This window comes from Lagopus leucura, unplaced genomic scaffold (assembly GCF_019238085.1).
Source record: "Lagopus leucura isolate 7727_CA_CO unplaced genomic scaffold, USGS_WTPT01 Super-Scaffold_741, whole genome shotgun sequence".
Taxonomy (NCBI): Eukaryota; Metazoa; Chordata; class Aves; order Galliformes; family Phasianidae; genus Lagopus; species Lagopus leucura.
Window position 1 is genome coordinate 5,743,307 of NW_024962256.1, and position 21,601 is coordinate 5,764,907.

Consider the following 21,601-nt stretch of genomic DNA (forward strand, 5'->3'; position numbering starts at 1 on the left):
AGCAACTCGTCTAAACTGGTTCCTGACATCTTAGCATTCCTGACACAACGATAACTCTGTTGGCACCAGGCAGTGTAGCCACAGATGCTGCACGGTGGTGGGAGGGTGAGCGTCCTCTCAGAAGGTGGGCCCAGAGCTGTCCCACTTCCCAATGGCTGCTCCAAAAGGCTCCTACAATTGCTGCAATCAGCCACGGCGGACTCTAAGAACTCACCTGATCCTTGCCAAGGTAAATGGGATACACGGGAGCCAAGAGTATCTGAGGGACTCAAATCATGGTGGGCATGGGGTATTTTGTGAGCGGTGGAGCAGAGGAGGTGAAAGGAGGACACGCATGAATCTGCAGTGAGTCCGACAGGGACGAACTCTTGGCTCCTAACAGCAAATTACCAGCTCCCGGGGACTGTGGCGGGAGGATATGCAGGACTTATTGTAGGATCAGAGCCTGATACCAGAGTTTTCAAAGGATGAGCTGTCAACATCCACAGCATAGTAAGCATGCCCTTCTTACTTTTCTTCTTTTGTCCATGTTATATTCTGCACACCTTGTTAATATGCAGAGTGTAGAAAACAAGTTACAAAGTCAAACTCTACGTGTGTTATCTCACTGACTAATGGTACCTCAGTAATTCCTCATCTTTCCTTTAAAGATAAGTTACTGTGACTAAGATTACTCATAAAATACATGCCCTACTTTACCTGAAACATGGCTGGTTCCATGTACTCTGATGTTTATGTATCAGCTAGTGATTAAGTGATCAAGTACTGATAAGTGTACAAGGATGACAGTCTTGAAAACTCGTTTTGATCTTTGCTATTGGCATGTTTTGGAAATGCAGATATTGTGCCTCTGTTCTTTTAAAACACAATCACTGATTAGCACTTATGTGAGTAATTTTTCTTTTAAAGCCTAGGAGAAACTTTACTCTATTAAAAAATGTTGTAGCAAATCCCTTACAAAATTCATTCACTTGCACACGAGTTGCAGCTCTACAGATCAAAAAGCTTCTGTTTGTCAAGGTCAGGAGGGGAATCTTTAAGAGATGCTGAGAGGACATCTTCTATACTCAGTAGCTCCATGGCAAACAAAGAATCTCAAAGGTATTTTCTTGAAACATTGCTATCTTTAGGGAAATGTTTATTCTTTTGGTTCTAGTTCATTAAATGCCTGAATTGCTTCTGTGGTCACTATTACTTCTATTACTGGACCAAGGAAACTCCTAGGTGAATTCTGGATTTATTTTTAATTAACTTTGAATTATGTTGTTTTGGTTTTTTGCTTTAGGTGCTTACAGTATGGATCACTACTCTTTTTCTTCTTGATGCAGCCAAAGGTAAGACACATAGCTGATAAAGTCCATAAGCAGCAAAAACTGTTGTGCGCAGCTTACTCTGGAATAACTACATTTTAGAAAAAGAACATGTTTCGGAATGGATGTCATAGATTTCTTCATTAGCAGTAATGAATTCTGTCATGCCTTTTAAACCTATTTAACCTATCATTCTAATTCTTTAAAGGGTTCTGCAGCAAACAGAAAGGGAACTAGAAAGGTATTGTTATATAATAATGGATTCTAAAATTCTTCCAGAAGTGTTCCCTACCCATGCCGACCAACCAGGAGCATTTATGGCAACCACAACACTTTGCCAACCAAGGCACATACACTGCACAGCACCATGCAGACAACAAGAAAATAGTCCTGGTCTCAAACATCTTCTTACCAATAGGAAATTCCATTGGGATGGATGCACAGGGACAAAAAGGAAAAACAGTGAAATACAATCCAGAAGTTCCCTAGCATCAGAGGAAAAGAAAGTGACAGAATCTCTAGTGAAGTCCTAAATTACAGCTCTGTAGAGTTTCCTCCTCTGAAAGTATTTCCAATATATGGTGCCCTACCCTGCATTTTGTACCAAGTTACAAATAGTCACGGTCTGATGCATTCTGGTTCTGTCAGCTATGCACGGTGACAGTAGCTTCTCTTTGTCTTCATTGTCTTTTTAATAACCATAAAAATGACTTGCAGTTCCACAACTGCTGTGCTATCATGGTGGATGAGAATGGCATTTAATGGCAACACCCATTTGTCATATTTGTTATTTTATTAAAGCCATCACAGAAATTGGGAAACTCCTGCCATACAGGAACAGATGACACTTCCCTGGGCTGTGCTGTGCTCCAGGCTTGCACTTAGAATTGCACAGAATTGTAGAATAGACTCCTAGAATCATCAAGGTTGAAAAGGACCTTTAAGATCATCATGTCCAACCTTCCACCTACCACCAGTATTGCCCCCTATATTGCATCCCTCAATGCCACACGTACCCTTTTCTTGAAAGCCTCCAGAGGCTGTGACTCCACCACCACCCTGGGCAACCTGTTGCAGTGCATTATCACTCTATCAGAGAACAAGTTTTTCCTAATATCCAACCTGAACCTCCTCTGGCAAGACGTGAGGTAATTTCCTCTCCTCCTATTGACATCATCACTTCCACTGAATCCTTATGTTGATAAAATTTAAGAAAGGTGGTTTATATAAGTGGTAGAGCAACTAGTAGTGTGTTTTGCAAAAGAAGAAACAATTTACATGAACCCCGGAGCATTAGCACAAAATGAAGGACTACTCTGAGCTGGCAGCAGAGGCTGGTTTGTTCTCAGAACACAGAAAGGATCCAGGGCTTTTTTGTCTTTTTTTCTGGTGGCTGTTTTAATAATATACTAGACAAATTAATCATGCTTTCTCCTGAGCTCACCAAGCTGAGTTCTAGGCTGTTCATGATGCACAAGAACACAACAGAGCCCATAATGTAAATGAACACATGTGCCATGCTGATCTGAACCATCCATTTTCCATTTCCCTGCTATTAACACTGCCCTGTAAGCTTCTTGTCAATGGTCAAAGCTGGCCTGCTGCATTCCTAGAGCACTGACACTGTTCTTCATGTTCCTCAGGAAAGGAAGTGTGCTATGACAGGCTTGGGTGCTTTACTGACAATCCCCCTTGGTCTGGGATCCCAGGCAGAGAGCTAGCAGGTGTGCCCAGCTCTCCAGCAGCTGTGAACACTATTTTCCACCTTTACACTAGGAACAACATCTGGAACTCCCAAGTAAGAAACTCTTTCTTCTCTCCTACACCTTTAATCGTAGGTCTCCCAGCAGAGGCCCTGATCTGTATTCTACAATATGTACATGGCTCAAATCCAGTTACAGTTTAATCATTATAAATCTAGAAGCAGGCAAGGCAGTATAAAAGGAAAGCTCAGTTTTGGTCCCATGTCTCAGCTGAAAAATATATTGCAGGCCCACACACATCTTTTAACAATACATTGGTCTCAGAGACTCTGCTCATGTGAAGGTCAACACTGAGCCCTAAAAGCACATAGGGAAGATAACAGAAGATTGAAAGAGAAAGTAGAAGTATTTATCGGAGATGGAAAGGAATGGATGAAAAATGAATGCTGGATGAAAAATTAAAGGAAAGTTAGAAAGGAGAAGAGGAAACTAAAGGAAAAAAATCGAGAATGACCATCACTGCAAATTTGACTTGGGCAAAGCATAAGGATAAATGAAGTAATATAATATTAAAAAAAATGAAAAGAATCTGCTTTGCTCTGGTTGTCTTGAAGAAAACTTGACAGTTACTTTGTTTGCTTGTTCTATTTTTTTTTTATTTCATAAATGGCAGTCACACATAATAGAGGCGTTAATAACTCTCTGAGTCAGCTCAGAACAAGCACAACATCTCCAACTAAAGAGAGCCTGTGAAGTTTTAACTTGAATCAATCTTTTGCTGAAGGTCTATGTGTGCTAACTTGGTCACAACAATCTTTTTAAACTTGCCAAACTATAACAAAAAATAACTAAGTGCCAAGTTTCAAAACTACACGTTATTCAGAATTTTGTTGCTAACAAAAATAATGCCTTCGCTGCTGATAAAGCCCCAAGCCTGTGATGTATGCCTGATGGCCTTCCTCATGTTGTCTGGGTTATCATTAAGATATGAATAAGATGAGAGATGAAAGTCCTATGTAAGAAAAACAGGAAGGAAGATAAAAGTGCACAGAGTCAAAGTCAGCCTTGCAGAAGATTTCTATTTTTGTGACCAATTTTCATAAAATCTTATTATTTACACAACACATTGTGCCAATGTATCTCAAAGCACTGAGGAAAGGATGTCAGTATCATTAGTTCAATTAACTAGGAGTTAATGTTGTTGAAGCCATTAGCTAACATTCCCAAGCAAAGCAGTTTAGGGTCAGGAACAAGACCCATCTGTTCAGATTTGAGAACTAAGCCTGAACTACTGGGTTACTTTGCCCTGTATCAGTGTGCACTGGCAGAGAACATTCACACTGTTGATGTTTTGTTTGTTTGTTTTGACACAGAAAATTTCTGCTTCAAATCCCTCAACTATCAAAACTTCAAACTTTCGAGCATACAGGAAAACTCGCTTCATTATACACGGCCACCTTGCTGGAGCAGACCTGCCCTGGATAGCAAGCATGTGCAGAGTACGGTGCCATCATACTTGTATTGAAAGTGCAAAGATCCACACACACTCCCAATCAACTGCCTTATGATTCCCATCTAGAACTCACTTCTCTGTTTTCTTGTTAATTCTGGGAATGCACGAAGGGGAACCTTAGAAACAAGTTCAGCTTCACAAGACTGACCTGTTCCTACCTATGAGCACAGTGCACTTTAGCCTCTTGCAAAATGCCCTTTTGCTGCATTCACCCCTGTGGTGAAAACTGTAATTGATTGATTTTCAATTCCTTGACAATAATAACGGGGAAAAAGTCACTTTCTCACCTCAGCAAAAGTTCAAGCTAAACATTTCAGATTTAGTGAGGCATTTGATCTACCAAAACCAAAATGCTCTGTTCAGCAGATTGATTTGGTTTTATTTAGGCATACTTCAAAAATGAAATTGCTTCAGAATGAGCCATCAGAAAGTTCCCCTGCCTGAAGTGTCTAAATAGAATCGTTTGTTTGAGATGAATTTGTAGGCAGAACAGTTCAAGCACGTGAACTCAAATTTGTGAATCCCATTAGATGATCCAAATGTATACATTTTCAAGACTACAGCTTGGACAATAAAAAATAAATCATTCTTTCCTCTTTTTCTAACTGAGGCACTAAGATAAGCTGATCCCCTATAACTAATAACAGCAGCTGACATAGAAAACAACTGAAACTGCTGTGTGTCAAACCTGCAGCATTCAAATCTACCTCCATTCTGCCTCCTTGTGTTGATTCTGTAGCAGTTATGGGGAAAAGGTGCATATTTACCAGTCACACAAACACAGCAGGTGCATATGGCATCATTTTGCAGTACAACTTTCTGAATAAGAGCGTAAGATTTGAGTAAGAATAAGATTTGTGTTTCTAGGACATTATTAGAAAAACACACTGCTAAATAGAATCCCCTAAGAGCAGTATAATTTTCTTTTCTTTCAAAATTAATCACCAGACAATTCCTTAGGATAAACCTGTACTCACCTGTGCCTATCCTCAATAGGAGTTTGAATCAATGATCTTTATGGGTTCCTCTGAACTCAGGATAGTCTGTGATTCAATTTATCCTCACTGCTCACCAGTGGGGTTCAGACCCACTGACAAGAGCAATCACTGCTCTCTGCCCGCAGGTTGGAGCCCACTGATGCTTCACAGGCTTCTGTAAAAGCAGCACTCACGACAGGAGCAGTATGCCAGTTCTGCTAGAGTGAGATGCAAAAATCAGAACTCACAGAACTGAAGGGAGATCCCCACATAGAGTAAAACTAATTTTGATTTGTGTCTAACCTGGAAGTGTTGTACTTCACGATTGTTTCCTTCTGTTTCTATCCCTGACAGTTCATGCTTTATGTTGAAGATGTGAACTGCATTCTGACTGACTGGAGAGGTGGTTCCAGTGGTTTGTACACGGATGCAGTCAACAATGTCCGCATTGTGGGGGCTGAGCTGGTCTATCTTGTGAACTTGCTTGAGGTACAAGTGGAACATGAATGCCAGTGGATCGGTGTCATCTTTAGATTTGATACAACACAGTCAGAAAGTACAGAACGCAGTACTACAGCTGAAAATGTTACAAACGGTCTCTAATCCTGCACAAACTGAAATGCTCCTCAGGATCTGGGTGGTGGAGAACCCGGATAGCACAAAGCCCACTGTATTCACCCAGAGGGCATGGCATAGAATCACAGAATCACAGAATCACAGAATTGTAGGGGTTGGAAGGGACCTCCTGAGATCATCAAGTCCAACCCCCCTGCCAAAGCAGGTTCCCTACACCAGGTAGCACAGGTAGGCATCCAGGCAGGTCTTGAACATCTCCAGAGAAGGAGACTCCACCACCTCCCTGGGCAGCCTGTTCCAGTGAAAAAGGTGCTGAAAACCATAGAACACTGTAGTCACTGAACAGACAGGTTCAGGGCTGGATATGAAGAGTCAGAGGAGTCATTCACCTTTTGGATAGGCGTAATGCTACTTGTGAGAGCAATGTTCAGGACAAGGGAGAATGGCTTTAAACTAAAAGAGGGGAGATTTAGGTTAGATGATAGGAAGACATTCTTTACTCAGAGGGTGATGAGGCACTGGCAGTTCTGTTCAGAAAAGCTGTGGATGCCTCATCCCTGGAGGCATTCACGGCCAGTTTGGGTGAGGCCCTGGGCAGCTGATATTGTGGGGGGCAACCCTGCCTATGGCAGCGGGTTGAAATTAGATTGGTTATAAGGTTCTTCCAACTCAAGTCATTCTGTGATTTACCAAATTCCCTTTTCCTCATTTCTATCTAAAATGCCCAATCCTAGTGGAGGTTACTGTCTTCAGAGAGTGAGTTGGGAACAACTTCTCTTCCACACCTTGGTACAAATCCACTTCCCACAGCAGAAACTTCCCACCTACAGCACTCTCCTTCATCACCTGCCCTTCCCAGTGCATACAGATCACATTCTGGTCACGAGGGCACGCTGCAATGCCTTTGGGTTGCATCTCCCATTTAGTACCCTAGTTTTCTTTATTTTCCTTTCATCTTCACAGAAAGACTATGGATACTCTCCTGCCAACATTCATTTCATTGGCCACAGTCTTGGAGCACATGCTGCAGGGGAGGCAGGGAGACGAAAACCTGGCATTGGAAGAATAACAGGTACTGAAGCTATTTCAACCGTAGAAGATTTATATTTTAATTCTGCTTAAAAAAGAACCAAAGAGTCACTGCTACCTAACAAATATGTTACAGACACTGTGCTGCTTTCCTGTAACTGTACAGCCAGCACGACATCACTCAAAGGAAGCCATTGCACATCCTATCCCATGCCACTCATTTCATGTCACCTGTCACAGCCCTGAGAAAGGCTGAACTGCAACAGGAAGGTAAATCTCTCCCTATTGGAGCTAAATATATGTTACTTTGCACAGGTCCCCAGAGCACACTGCATATAGTCTTTAGCAATACCAAAGAGCAGGAAGAAGATACCCTACAACATGTGAAATAACAGACTTGTGTAACATTAGCAACTCTTTATCATGTTTGGATCCAGGAGTCCACTCCAACATAGTATTTCAGTAGGTAAGATTGAAAATCTGAAATGAAACTTTAAACCCCCTGCATTCACTATACATCACTATGTATGTCTATGTATTCACTGTATGCCACTGTGTCATTATTGCAAATAACAATAGCTTTTTGACCAAATAAAAGTTCTCAGACAAATCTGCAAGCTTAGAGTAACATATCAAAATTTAACATCTTTCAGTGATGTGCAAGAAAACACCAAGCAAACAAAACAGACTTATAGCCACCACATCTTGTGACATTATTCCCCTATAGTAAGCCAACCATCCATCCAATTTTTACTGCACCGCAATGCCTCTAGACACCATTCTATTAAAACCTGGCTTGTTATTTTTCTGGCTGTCACACATACACATCAACACAAAATAGATTTTTACCTGAGGAGTTAAGAAGGAAATGCAATGACACATTTAGAAAATAAGTAAAGTTATTATTTACGTTATTATTCCCATCTCCTTTCATTTAGGTTTGGATCCAGCTGGACCTCTTTTCCAGTACACTCCCCCAGTGGTTAGGCTGGATCCTTCAGATGCAAAATTTGTTGATATAATTCACACTCATGCTGGTCATCTCTTCTTTGACTTTGGTAAGTTTTTACATAAAGGTCAATGCATACTCAGAGGCAGACTACAGCATATCATAACGTAATCAGTCTCCACTGATTCTGGATGTCCCATCCCTGGAGGTGCTCGAGGCCATGCTGAATGGGGCTCCGGGCAGCTGATCTGATGGGAGGCTACCAGTCCCTTCCAACCTATGCCATTCCATCATTGTATGATTCTACATATTCCAGCTCCTGGGATTCTTCAGACTTGTGGCCACCTGGATTTTTACCCAAATGGTGGGAAGAAAATGCCAGGATGCAGGCAGCTTCGTGTACCTCCAGCAGTTCGGAACATCAACGACCTTATGAGAAGTATGTACGTTGTAAAGAAGTAATGCCTCATTAGAACTGCGTCTTGAAAGGCTGAGCCAAGGCAGAGCCTTTTGAATGCATCTATTAATTAAATATCTTAGATTCGGATAATCCAAAAATGACTGCTTTCATCCCAGTATTACTGCCATCAGACATATCATTAGCAGCTTTAGTGTATCCAAAGGGAACAGCACAAGCTTGAAAACATTGATGATGATCAGATGACTACTGAACTGATAGCTGATGCTCTCCAAAGAAAGCGGGGCAGTTACTAACAGTTATTCTGGGATAAAGCAAAATAGATGTCCCAAATCCTGTCTTCTAACCCTAGCTTATAGAAATAAGAATACCTGTTATTCATAGCTACATGTTTTGAAATCTCAACCACTAGTAGGTAGCTGGCTCTCAAAAATGCTTGGTATCAACTGGTTTGAAAAGTTAGGAACCAAGACGGAAAGCTGCTATGCACAGAATTAATTGGAGGCAAAACACCTTCAAAAGTGACAACACAAAAACATCCAATTTTTCAGCAAAAATTAAGTATTTCACTATGCTTCCTTCCACGTTTTGTCATAAAAATCAAACCCAGCTCTACTGAACACAAGCAGATGGAGTGGGTTGTTCATGCAGCTCCTAAAAATAGAGATAGTGTTAACTCCTGCCTCTCATATTAACCTTGCTTTGTGCATATCTCTTCTGTTTGATAATATTTACATGTACGCAGTGCTTTTATGTAAAAAAGTGCTTTAGAAATGCTATTTACTAAGTTCTTTCTACAGCTTTTGATGCGAGAAGGAGAGAGGTATTGTGTTTCCTTTGTGTAGATGTTAAGTGAATCTGGCACTAGCACAAAGTAAGCTTACCATAAGGGCTGAGATTTTTAAATTTAAAGCACAGACTCTTTTGAATTGGTTTGAAAGAAGGAACTATAAAGAAAACATATTCTGGAAATTCAGGACACCTTGATGATCCAGGTTGTTTGTGAGAAACACAGATGAAAATACGTTTCTGTTTGTTTGTTCTTTCCCTCTGTGTAAAGAACAAAGGGTTGACCAGTTGATACCTGGTCAACATCAACCAGCATGTCTTTAAGATGCATAAATATTGATGAGCAACTATAGGTGAAATTTTGATTTCACTAGAAACTGTGCCTCCTTGCAATTACTTCAGTGCCTCCACGACATCACCCTATAATTGAGCAAAGTCCCCCCACACTGCAGCAGAGTGGAGCCTATTTTTATAGCTTGCCATTGGTATATTGTGCTTCTATAAAGGAGAGGCTTCAGACTAATAAAGACAGTACTTATAACAAGGAATACAAATTACACTTTCTTCTGCTCTGCATTAGCAGCTCACAAATTTCTCTCAGAGGGCAAAATGCACTTATTTCAAATAAATCTGACAAAATCGAGGACACGCTGCCAAGCATCTTGCTTTTCTGAGCATTTCACAGAATCACCAATGTCAAATGACCGCACATTTTTCAGAGCTTAAAAACACTGAAAGCCACTGAAGTTAAAATAATTACTATAATTATCTTTAATTCTAGAAGTGAGTGGAAACTGTGGTTTTACAAATTACCACGTTGTGATAATGGTAAGCAAATGAAAACTACTTCATAGTAACTACTACATGTTTTGCAAATGCTGCAACTATGAATTATTCCAGTCTTTGAAATATGAAAGGGAAATTCTGCTAAATTCTCCTCTGTTCTCATGTAAAGTTCAGGCAGTCAAGTGTGTGCACTGCAGGACTGGGGGCTGTGAGAGGGCTGTCAGGTGCATCTCCACCTCCATGGGCTTTCACCTGGCACACACATGGACAGCACCTTGCTTTTCTCTATCGGAAAGACAGATGTAGACACAAGAGTGCTTTGTGCCATAAAGACCCACATATGCGGTTCTGGCCTGGATTTTATGGTAGATACGCACCTTTAATCTTATCTACACGGGGTTTTTCCCAGCATATAGATCTCTTGGATGTGGACATAAAAGAAGCCTCCAGTATTATGCTGAAAGTATTATCACTCCAAATGGATTTGTTGGCTACCAGTGTGAAACGTACCGAGCTTTTATATCGGTGAGTATCAGGTATGTGTTCATGAAGGAGGTAGGGTTACAGCCCTGCTCTTCTTTCCCTAGTAATTTCTGAGATGGCTTCTGGACTCCAGGTGATATAATCAAGGCTGGCTCTGCAGGCCTACTGACTGCCCTCATCCTCACAGCCAAAAAATGGGAAAAATATAAAAGCAGCAAACCCCAGAACAGATCCAGAAGAAAATGAAGACAATAAATGTGCACACTCTAAGCAGTTACAAAAACAAGATGAAGATATAAGAAGGCTAGCAAGGATTGGATTCAGCTGTGTAGGTTTACAGCGAGGGGCCTGGGCTTGCTGAAGGCAGCCCGCTTAAACCAGTGCTATGCAAATCTGCTGAAACCCATCATCAAGAGGATAGGTACTGGATTTTGTCAATGGCTAAACATCTGTAAACAATAGTAAATACCCACAGCATTTAGAGCAGAGGAGAGAAATATTTATACAGCACAGCAGTGCCACACACAAAACAGCCCCAAATGATGCACAGTGGAATTAGTTACCACCAGATGTCCCCACATAGCAGCAATCCCAAAGCCAGTTCTTCCAGTCCTACTGTTCAGCATGACACCATATAGAATGGATATGTTATGTTATGGGACTTCTTTCTGGTCATTCCTGGCTGTGCTCCCCTCAACTCCCTGTGCACCCTCAAACCCTTGCTGGCAGGGCAGCACGAGAAGCTGAAACATCCATGGTTCTGTATAAGCACTGCTCAGCAGCAACGCCAACGTCAGTGCTACCAACATTATTCTCATCCTAGATCCAAAACACAGAACCATACCAGCTACTAGGAAGAAAATTAACTCTATCCCAGATAAACCCAGGACATTCTGAGAAGTTGCCGTTACTTGTAGAGATTTTGTCTCATAACTTGGAAGTCTGATGTAACTCGGGTCTTGAATAAAAAATTGCACAGAACCCTGTGCAATTTAGCAATGAGAGGGAAATGATTTTGCCAACTGAAGAATAGACAACAGATGATGCTCTATCTAGTGCTCAAATACCCAAGGATCCACACATCCAACTTCTTAAAGAACCTCCAAGTAACTGAATATCACAAAGATTTTTTTTTCAGCTGAAATTGAATACATGCTTACCCTCATCTCAATGTTCAACTCACATAGTCTGATTGATTTTACAGAAAAAAAAAAAAAGCAGACAGAGCAAATAAAATGCAGCCCCAATCTTCGGTGTTCATGTGCTTAAATATCATTGCCATTTGAATGAGACACTCAGCTGGAGCCTCCTTGCCAGTGTGATACCCACCCCACAATTATGAGGCCACCTCAGTGGACCCTACGGTAGATAAAAATGTTCCCTGTGTCATAGATCAGGCAGTAAGATACTGCATACAGTAAGGCCTTTATTCATGATCTCTGCAGAAACATAATCAGGCCAGATTTGCAACTCATTTTTTTCAGGGTTTTTTTTTTTTTTTTTTTTTTTTTTTTGCGTGATGAAGCAAGGAGGCTGACCACCTCAACTCCTTTCTCCACTACTCTGATAAATACTGAACATATATTAAGAACTCAGAAAAAAAAACCACCTTTTCAAATAAACTGGGGGAAAAAAAGACTGAAACACCCTGTTTTATTGTACTTTAAGCTTTGGAATTAAAATGGATAACATCTTGTAACAGACACTTGTTTTTCTCCAGGGAGCCTGCTTCCCATGCCGGAAGGGAGGATGCCCACTGATGGGACATTATGCTGATGTGTTTTCTCACAAAACTGAAAAGGAACAGCAAAAGGTTTATTTAAACACAGGACCCCACCCTCCATTTGCTCGTAAGTGCTGGAGTTTGGGTGATGAATTAGGAGTGGCAAGGAAGTCTACAGTAAGAAACACATTTCTACAGAAATCCAATGGAGAAAGAGATGCTCAGAACAATATCTGGAGTTTTATATATGTTAGGAATATGGAATAACAGCTCTGTTTGGAGAAGGGCGAGATAATTATGAAATTGATGCCTGTGGCTTAGAAACCCTGCCAAATTTTGTTAACTAAACAGTGGATTCAAAAGCTCTGTACAGCTGGAGGTGGAGGAATGTTGTGCTGAAAGCGCAAAATTTCAAAGCAAAAAACTTGTGTTGTTGTCATGGACAAAACCTTATAAACAAGATAATTTCAGGGCATTTTTGCAAAGCTCATCAAGTCATTATGACAAGGGGTAATAAGGAAGTGTAATTTTAATTGTGATTAATTTGAAAGAGCTGGGAAATAAGGAAATTTGTAAATAAGATGTAATCCATCCCAGATGATGAACTCCGAGAGTGACACATGAGTCTTTGAGAACATCATTCAGTAGGCACTAGAATACAAAAGCAAAACTAAGTACAAAAAAAAAATCTTATGTCTCATCTTGAGAAAAGCAAAAAGAGAAAAAAATGAATATGAGCACAGAGAAAGTAGGCATTCCTTAAATCTGAATGAATACACTGATGTCATCACCTGCACTGTTGGGCTTATATAAAGCACGGCCCGAAGTGGGTGAAGAGATTCTCCTTTACTGGTGCACGCTAAAGCTGGTAGAAGAACTTCCAAATGTGGTTACTTGGAATCAATGTGCACTACTGTATGTGAGGCTATGCTTCTGCCTTGGGATGACACGGATGTTACAGGATCTTCTGAGGTTAAGATGATTTAAGAAAATATATAATTCTTCCTATTTCAGAGCTATAGCACCACCTGTGAGACCCCCCCCCCCCCCCAAATTCTCCAAAGTGCAAGAAATTACAAATTGAAAAGAGAGGCAGCATGGAGGGTAGCCCAAAGCAAATTACTTAGCAAGGCCAGGAGGCCAGTAAAGGTTAGAACTGTAGTTTACACCACTGTCGAGGAAATTACTATCACCAGAATCACATAGAACTGACATTTGCCTTAATAAAGACAGAGGTATTTGTCAAGCACATCTGTGCAAACCTCTCCTCTCCTTGAAAAACACTGAAACATATGAGAGAAAGAAGCCCCTTCACAACCACCATCTACTTCCTTTTGTTTTCAAAGGCTGGCGAAAAGAGATACGTGTCAGACTATCTGCAACAGAAACCATGAAGGGAAATATAGATGTAGCCTTGACTGGAACTAATGGGATCAGGAGGAAATACACAATTGACAAGTAGGTGCAACATGACTGGGGGAAAACTTGCTATTATACAGAGTTTATAATATATCTTTTTAGGTCTCATCTTGTGCTAGGTGATCTGTGACCTACGCTGGTAATGAAAGAGCTAATCAGCGGTCAAAGGTCTCCATGTTACAGATTGTGGTCAAAACGTGCTTGCTGCTCTCTCTCTCTCTTTCTGTGTGTTTTCTTTTCTTTCTAGACGAAGGTTAGCACAGCAAGGAGGGTGAGAGCAGAGTTCTGTGGCCCAAGGGGAGGCTACTGCCGGTCTCAGACGTGTCTTCACAAATCAAAAATGGCAAAGCTGAACGATGTACAATCATGTGACCATTGCATGTTAGCAGTCAGAAAGGCACAGGAATTGAAACAACTGACTCATTTGCATGCTTCATTGTTGTGCTTTTCTTTTGGCAGGGGAACTTTCAAGCCAGGCAACACATACTTGAACTATATTGATACAGACATTTCTGGGAACATTTCAAAAGTTGAGTTTCGCTGGAGTAAGCATCTAGGTCATGTACACCAAGGCTGTATGGGAGCAGAAGAAGTCATAATAATATCTGGGGGAGATGGAAACGTGTGAGTATACAGCCTAATTGTGTTTTGTTCTGTGGCTCTGGGGAGGAAAAAAAAAGAAATAGAAAAAGTCCTATTGTGCTGACAACCATTTCCTCACATTTTTCTCCCATTGCCAGGTCTGCGTTCTGTGGCCATGGATCCGTGCAGCCGAGCACATGGCAGACCCTGATGCTTTGCTAGGGCTGGGGGAGAAACGCCACGGCTCTGGCTACGGAAAACCATATTGCTTCAGCCAGACTATTGGTGAAGCTCCTGCAACACAGATGGAAAATTTACACTGCCCAATACAAAATCTCTATTTCAAAATCAGTGCTGTCTGCTTGTATCCAAACAGGGGAGCTACACCAGCCTTCCTCCCTGAAGAACAGCATTTTAGCAACACATCCAAAAGACTGCTTAGGAGCTGGGACTGTGTACGAAGTTGCACAGTACATCCTGAGAAACTCGAGCATCACAGATTGCCACCTGTCAAGTAGGACAGCTGAACGCACATTCAAAAAAAAACATTTGATGGTTGCCATTTTCAATCACCTGCTCTACTGAGCTCTGCTGAACACTGGATGAGCTGAAGCTCTTTCTTTGTACCTGGAATGGGTACCTTCTTTATGTACTACTAATAATGTACTATTGAGGATACTAAATTTTCTGGCAGCCTTCAAAGTAACAGGTTTCTTTTTACCAATGAAGCTGAATTTTCCAGCTGTACTTCGCCCTTCAAAAGGGCAACGACCTTTAAGACCTCCCATGGTTTTAGGGAAATTACATTAGAAAAATATTTAGGATCATAGTTATTCTCCCTGTGTAGGGAACATACCATATTCTTTTCTGAGATACAAAACTTCCCCACGTTGGAATTCTGATGATGCTGAAGTTAAGCCTGAGCTGCAGTGTTTGCATTACTATAACACTGCCCTCCCAAACTTGAGAACATTTTTATTATATTATCTAACAAATCAGACTACCAAGACTATATTTTGTTTAATATAAGCTTCCCACAAAATTCCTTTTGGATTTTGTTACCCTCTGTGATTTAGGAAATACAGCTAATTGTTAAACTTCGTAATAGGTTTGTCATTTGGGCACAGAAATCCTATGTGAGAATCATGTTGGGCAACACTGCTCTGTCCCATCCCAACAACTGGCTATTCCAGAATAGTTCCACTGAGGTTCACCAGGAGGTGTTAACGACTTGAGTTACACAAGGCTAAACATGAGTGATAAACAGGTGTGCTTTAAATTAAGCAGCAATAATTCTGAGATAACAGACTCCAGTCACCTCTTCTGAGACTCGCTTAGGAGGTTTGTGGCAAAGTTCACAAATATCTGCCCACCTTCTCAGGTTCCCTGCCTCGGTACACTCACCATTTCCACCCATAAGGTGAATAGGATCCAGAATGATCCATGAAGCGAGCTCATTCCCCTCCTCCCGTTAGGCAAACTACCCAGGCAAAATCCCCTTCTGCTCTGTGTGGGGACTCTCCTCCTTTGCACTTCCCTGGAGAAGTACAAAACAACCCTGCAGGTACTTGTGCATAGCTGGGAAATAGCTGTTATCAATAATTACACCATCTTGGGCATCTGTCATAAATCAGGCATGGCTCTCTGCCCAAGTTTCACAAACAAAGCAGATGGAGGGAGCGGGAAAGGAATATTTATTCTCACTTTCTTACACTCAGGACCTTAAGCAAACAAAATGTAAATATTTTTCCTGAGGTCACAAAAAGTGTGTGCAGCAGGGCCAGGAGCCGTGCAGAATCACCTTGTTTAATGAAGGCCATGGCCTCTAACAAGAAGGAGATAACATCCTGTTGAATTCAGGAGTTTTTGAAAGACAAGCCTTTCCTCTTCTCTCTATAATCGGCTGTGCCTTCATAGCAGTTCTAAACATTAATTAGATGTTGTTATGAATAATAAAACAGATTCTTCCTTTTAAAAAATACAACCTTTCATTTTGTTTAATTTTAGCTGTTGATTTCAGCAGCTTTCTGATGAAACATAGCAACTCATATATCACTTAAAAATAAGCATTTTCTCACCCAATCAGTGGAGCTAAAAATAAAACACAATACTTTCCCCTCCTTGTCTTATGCCACTTTGTATTCATATTATAAACTCTATCTTGAGTTAATTTTCACTCTTTGGTATAGTAAACAGCAGCACTGCACATTTTTCCTGACACATCTATAAGCAGAGAAGAAAGGCTTTTTTTTATGAGGTAAAGATGAAAAACAGCTGGTTTAGTTTAGCATCTAGTATTCCTTTCCTCAATTTCTTTTTGTAATTAAAAATGAAAATTGTTGCTTTGTACAGAAAATTACTTTGTACTGTTGGAGCTGGCCAACATAATGCAAGGGCTTGATATTTCACAAAACGCCTATAAAAACAACTGGGAGAGGTGATCGTTTCAGATCTTCATAACAAAGTAAGCCAACTTTTTATCACAAATTAAATTGCATCTTTAAAATGTCAAGTGAGATGTGCAGGTTGAAATGTTTGACTGTCAATCTGAAAGGTGGTCTTTTTTAATCAAATGCACTTTGTTTGTCTAGGGCTTTTAAGGACGTCTGATGATAACCATCCAGTCTTATAAGTTATTTAAATATTCTGTAAAACTGAGTGATTCAGAATTACAATAGAAATTTCATCTAATTCTCTTTAAGTATTTGTTCACTACAAAAACTATACCAGAGGTAAACTACTCACAAAGCCACTGGAAAGTACTCAGCCTTGGTCCATCTTTTGTCACAGGAATAACACCAAAGAAACAAAATCCAACAAACCTCTTAGATCTTTTACAGAAGAAAGGAACAGCAATGTATGCAGTCCATAGTACTAACTCTCAGTTCTGCTTATAGCATATGCATTTGCCTTATAATTAACATGAGAAAAAAAATAATTTTAGAAGGAACTATACTTCTCAAAAAGTGATGAAAACAAGAGCAGTTTGTATCAGAGGAATACAGTAAAATCATAGAATTAGGCTGGTAAAGACCTTTAAGATCAAGTCCAAACACATCTAATGCTACAAAACCACCACTAATCCATGCCCCCAAGCACCATGTGTGGATACACATCTCTTATACATCTCTAGAGATGGGGACTCCACCAACTCCCTGGGCAGTCCATTCCAATGGCTAACCACACTTCCTGTGAAGAAATTCTTCCTGATAACCAATCTAAACCTTCCCTGGTGCAACTTGAGCTTGCCTTGTGTCCTCTATTTCAAGCATAGCATAATTCCTCTTTCCAAAAAGTTGAGTTTATCCAAAAGTCCCCCATAAATACATAGGTTACTACAAAAGTATATATATATATCCTGAAGTATTATATATCCTATATATTTCCATGGAAGAAACAGATACAAAGAACACAATCACACTATTTGACAGAGAAAATTCTCAGCTACAAAACACTATTTTTCAGAACAGCTACCACCATTAGCTCTTGCACCCTGGTACATCTGTCTTTTCAGATAGCATTTCTGAAGGTCTGTCACCTCATTCTCTTCTCTTGCAACTCCTCATGAACATTTTTATAGTGAACTTATTTATCCTCACTCCCACCCTACACTTCCCTCAGTGATAATTACTGAATACTTTTTCTCCTACAATACGCTCCAACTTCAACTTCCAAAGACGTGCTTGTTATACAGACGGTAAAATAAAATCTTTGGAGCAGGATTTTGCTGAGATCTTCTGTGCAACCCGTGGTTCTAGTGGGGACATTTGACATTGTTCTGGAACCAAAGCACAAATCCTAAAATGGGCATTCCCAACACTTATTTCAGTTATCCTTCCAAAACCAAAGCTGGCTGGGATTGAAATTGCCATTGGGAGCCTAAACAAGTGTTCACTGACCCATTGCCAAGTTTGACTACACAGACTGTAGACAGACTTCTTCCTTTGTATTAACACAGTATCAAGGGCTTGACAATTTCAAATGGGCTCCAGGCTGCTTCAAGTTATGCTCATTCTAATCATTAAGGAGCAGATGTTGATAGCACGCCCATATCTACCTTTGACAGCTTTTATCCATGGTAAAACAGAGCCAGGAATATGCCATTTATCTTTCAGTATCAAGGAGCTAAAATATTCCAGAAGGAGCATGCATCATTGCCAACTCTGTCAGGAACAGAGCACACCTACATTGCTGTGTTACCGGAAACCATACCTCTCCTCCCAGCTGCCACAAGATTGGATGGGGCAAGCACCTTGCAACACCAGAAACATAAGCAATGTCTCAAAATACAGGTTGGCATTGGTGTCAGTCCTCTTTCATCCCATACATTTTTGTCACTAGGGAATCTCGGGGTATAACATGCAGAGTCCAAGACAAAACCTAAAGCCATTCTTTTTGTTTCTGCTGCTTCCATCAAATAATTTAAATGTTTCAGTGTTAATAGGAAATCAAGCATTCAAAAGAATGACTTCACTCTTTTCTCTTTCAGTTCTGTCCATTAGACGGAAAGAAAGGCTCTCTTTCCCTACTGATTTTCCCCCTCTCCTTGGTTACTTCCATCACCATCTCTACAATTCTCCCCAGTTGCTATTTTCTTAACAAGATACTATGGTCCATAACTCTTCATCTAACAAACACAGAAGTTAACGTTCTCTCTGCTTGCTTTGAGTGATTCCGTGACGAGAGAGCATGTACTATGGAAGGTCATAAATATTTATCATCTCCAAAATATTCCTTTTATTGCTGCTGTGGACCACTGAAGGGGATGAACTAAGGGAAATTGGTTTTGCAGCTATTCAACATAAAGTTTGTTCACTTGATCAGAATGAGCACATCAGAGTTTAACAATAGAAATATCAAGAAATTCTTTTATTCATGGCTCTCCCACTCAGAAACTGAAGGTAAGATTCTCCAAGACGAGTGTTTTTTGTCTATGCATATTAGCAATTCCCTAGGGTTTGCAGTAACAGAGTACTTCCAGGTGACCTCCTTTCAAGCTGAGAAATTCATTAACCAGCTTCAATCTAAAATTGAAATAAGAGAGAAAAACGTTGCTTTTAGAATTTTATTCACTTATCTTGTTATGAAAGCCTTGGTAATTTATACATCACTGCACTTGAAGCGCAGATGCTGAGTTTCCTTTGGAAAACGTGATTTTCTGAGTGTTTTGATTCCTACTAATGTGAAGGCCACTACTATCAGAATAAATGTCCTTGATAATTTTCAGGCTGACATTTATAAAACCATCTGGATGCATTCACTTACATGTTGTCAGAAGCACCTGCAGAAGCCAGAATTTTCTTACCATCCATAAAAATCTGCTATTCCTCTAAAGTCATAAAAATAGACCAAGAAAAACTGGCCATTCCTAAAACATGATTGATCTACAAAATGCTGTAACATGGGCTATAAATTCTTCTGGTATTAACTCCAGCTTGTCATTCTGGGTACATTAATTTAACCTGTTCCACTGCACATGCCCTCTGAAATTCACTGAGAGTGAGACCATGTGGAAAACGTGTGTGACCTTCCCATATTAGCCAGGCTACCTCTACTCTACACACAAAACAGATGAAAAAGAAAACTGAAGAATGCAGTTACAAACTTAAATTCATGCCAAATGCTGTTTGCAGTTGTTTGTGTACATTTGTCCCAGGAGGAACTGCATCTCCTGTTTCTTAAGAGCCCATATCTCTGCTCATTTGTAACTGTGGTGCTGGGGGGCTCTGCAGCACCGGTTAACACACACAAAGTGCCCACTCTGTGGAAATTGCAGACAAATATCTGAGCAAACCCTGCAGTTATGGCCTCCTAACAAACATTTTAAAGGGGCCAGGTTTTCACACAGACATGTTCAGTAATTTTGGAAGATCTTTCATCACTAATAGAAGCACTAGGTGTACTGGCTGCTTTCCATACAACCTACATGCCAGTACGTTGACAAATGGGGCACATGACAGTCCTTATCTCTTTTATGTGGCTCCCCAGCCTTATGCCTTCCCAGACTTATCTAAAGAGCTCTATCTGTCTGATACAGGTCCCGTAAGTGCTGCCTAATTTCTATCTTCCAGTCAATGTGTGTAAATTAGACTGTAAATCACTTCTTATTAGCTAGATCTCTTCTAGCTAATTTCTTATCTGAAATTACATACTAGTCTTCAGTCTGAGTGGTAATTACATATGAGATCCCAGCACCGACCAACCACTGCTTCCTCAAAATTCCTCTGATAATTCTCTCTAATATTTACCATGTACACGGCAGTGGTTTGCACCACTTCACCACCAAACAAGAATCAAACCACAATCCAAACCTTCACGTAGGCTCTGCAAAGAGCGACACGTACTCATAACACGTTTTTCTACAATGAATGTCAAGCGTGTTATCATACAGAAAAAATGCATCTTTGCTGGTATTTCTGAATTTATATCATCTCTCAAACAACGCACCTATCTCAAGACCACAAACTGGTTTTTCACATAAACCTTAGGTTCAACCCAGGTTACTTCCTGCCCCTAAGCATTTTGTTGAATCACTCCCTGTGTAAGGACGAATGTCACCAGTTCAGTTGCATGAACAGGTAGGTGACTATTGCAGCACTCATCCTGTAGGTAGCAGTACAGCGATTTGAGGGCTTGCCCAGGAGCTGAAAGACCTGGGTTGTGACACACTCCTGAACTCATTCAGACCCACGGCCTCCAGGGCAAGAGGAGAAACTGGGACTCATATGATGGACAAGGCATCTAGTCACTAAGCCATTACAGAGAAACAGATACACACGATTATCACCATCCTCTCTTTCTCCTCCTGACACAGTACTAAATGAAAGTGCCTGTGATTTATCAGTGGGGTCAATATGTGCCAGTTTTGTTCAGATCACGCCAACAGATGAGAAAGTTTGGTGCCTATTTTGTAAACCCCACGTTCTAGAAGGACACAAATTAGTCAGAACTGCAGAGAGTAGACAAAGCTTGAATAACTTTACTAGCAAAAGTTAAAAAATTGTCAGGAACCTATATTCTCCCTAAAGTGTATGACAACCTTTTCTACCTTCCCCTGTTGAGAAGAACTATGTCTCTCTCTGCAGAAACCATCAGCAGGCTTGGTTATGCAAAAATGCACAAGGGTTTGTTTCACTGAGTACAAATATCAGCTGGATCACAGATGGCTGGTCCCTTCCAGTGGGTAACACAGGACATAAAAATTAAGCTCCTACTCTGAAATGCTTCATAATGGAGGCTCGATCCATTGCCTACAACAGCAGCCTCTGACAGCCAGCCTCTTCATGGAATCATAGGATATCCCAAGTTGGAGGAGATCCATTGAGATCATGAAGTCCAACTCTT

At 40.6% G+C, this 21,601-nt stretch overlaps 1 protein-coding gene across 1 annotated transcript; it reads left to right on the forward strand.

Annotated features, from left to right (window-relative positions):
* Positions 1–151: 151 nt before the first annotated feature.
* Positions 152–14,775, forward strand: LOC122175691 (pancreatic triacylglycerol lipase-like). Its single transcript, XM_042863555.1, has 13 exons — positions 152–229; positions 1,286–1,334; positions 2,954–3,108; positions 4,387–4,512; positions 5,858–5,992; positions 7,043–7,151; positions 8,047–8,166; positions 8,374–8,496; positions 10,460–10,575; positions 12,254–12,383; positions 13,603–13,714; positions 14,135–14,297; positions 14,416–14,775. The coding sequence occupies exons 1-13, from the start codon at positions 152–154 to the stop codon at positions 14,773–14,775; spliced, it is 1,776 nt and encodes a 591-aa protein (XP_042719489.1).
* Positions 14,776–21,601: the final 6,826 nt, after the last annotated feature.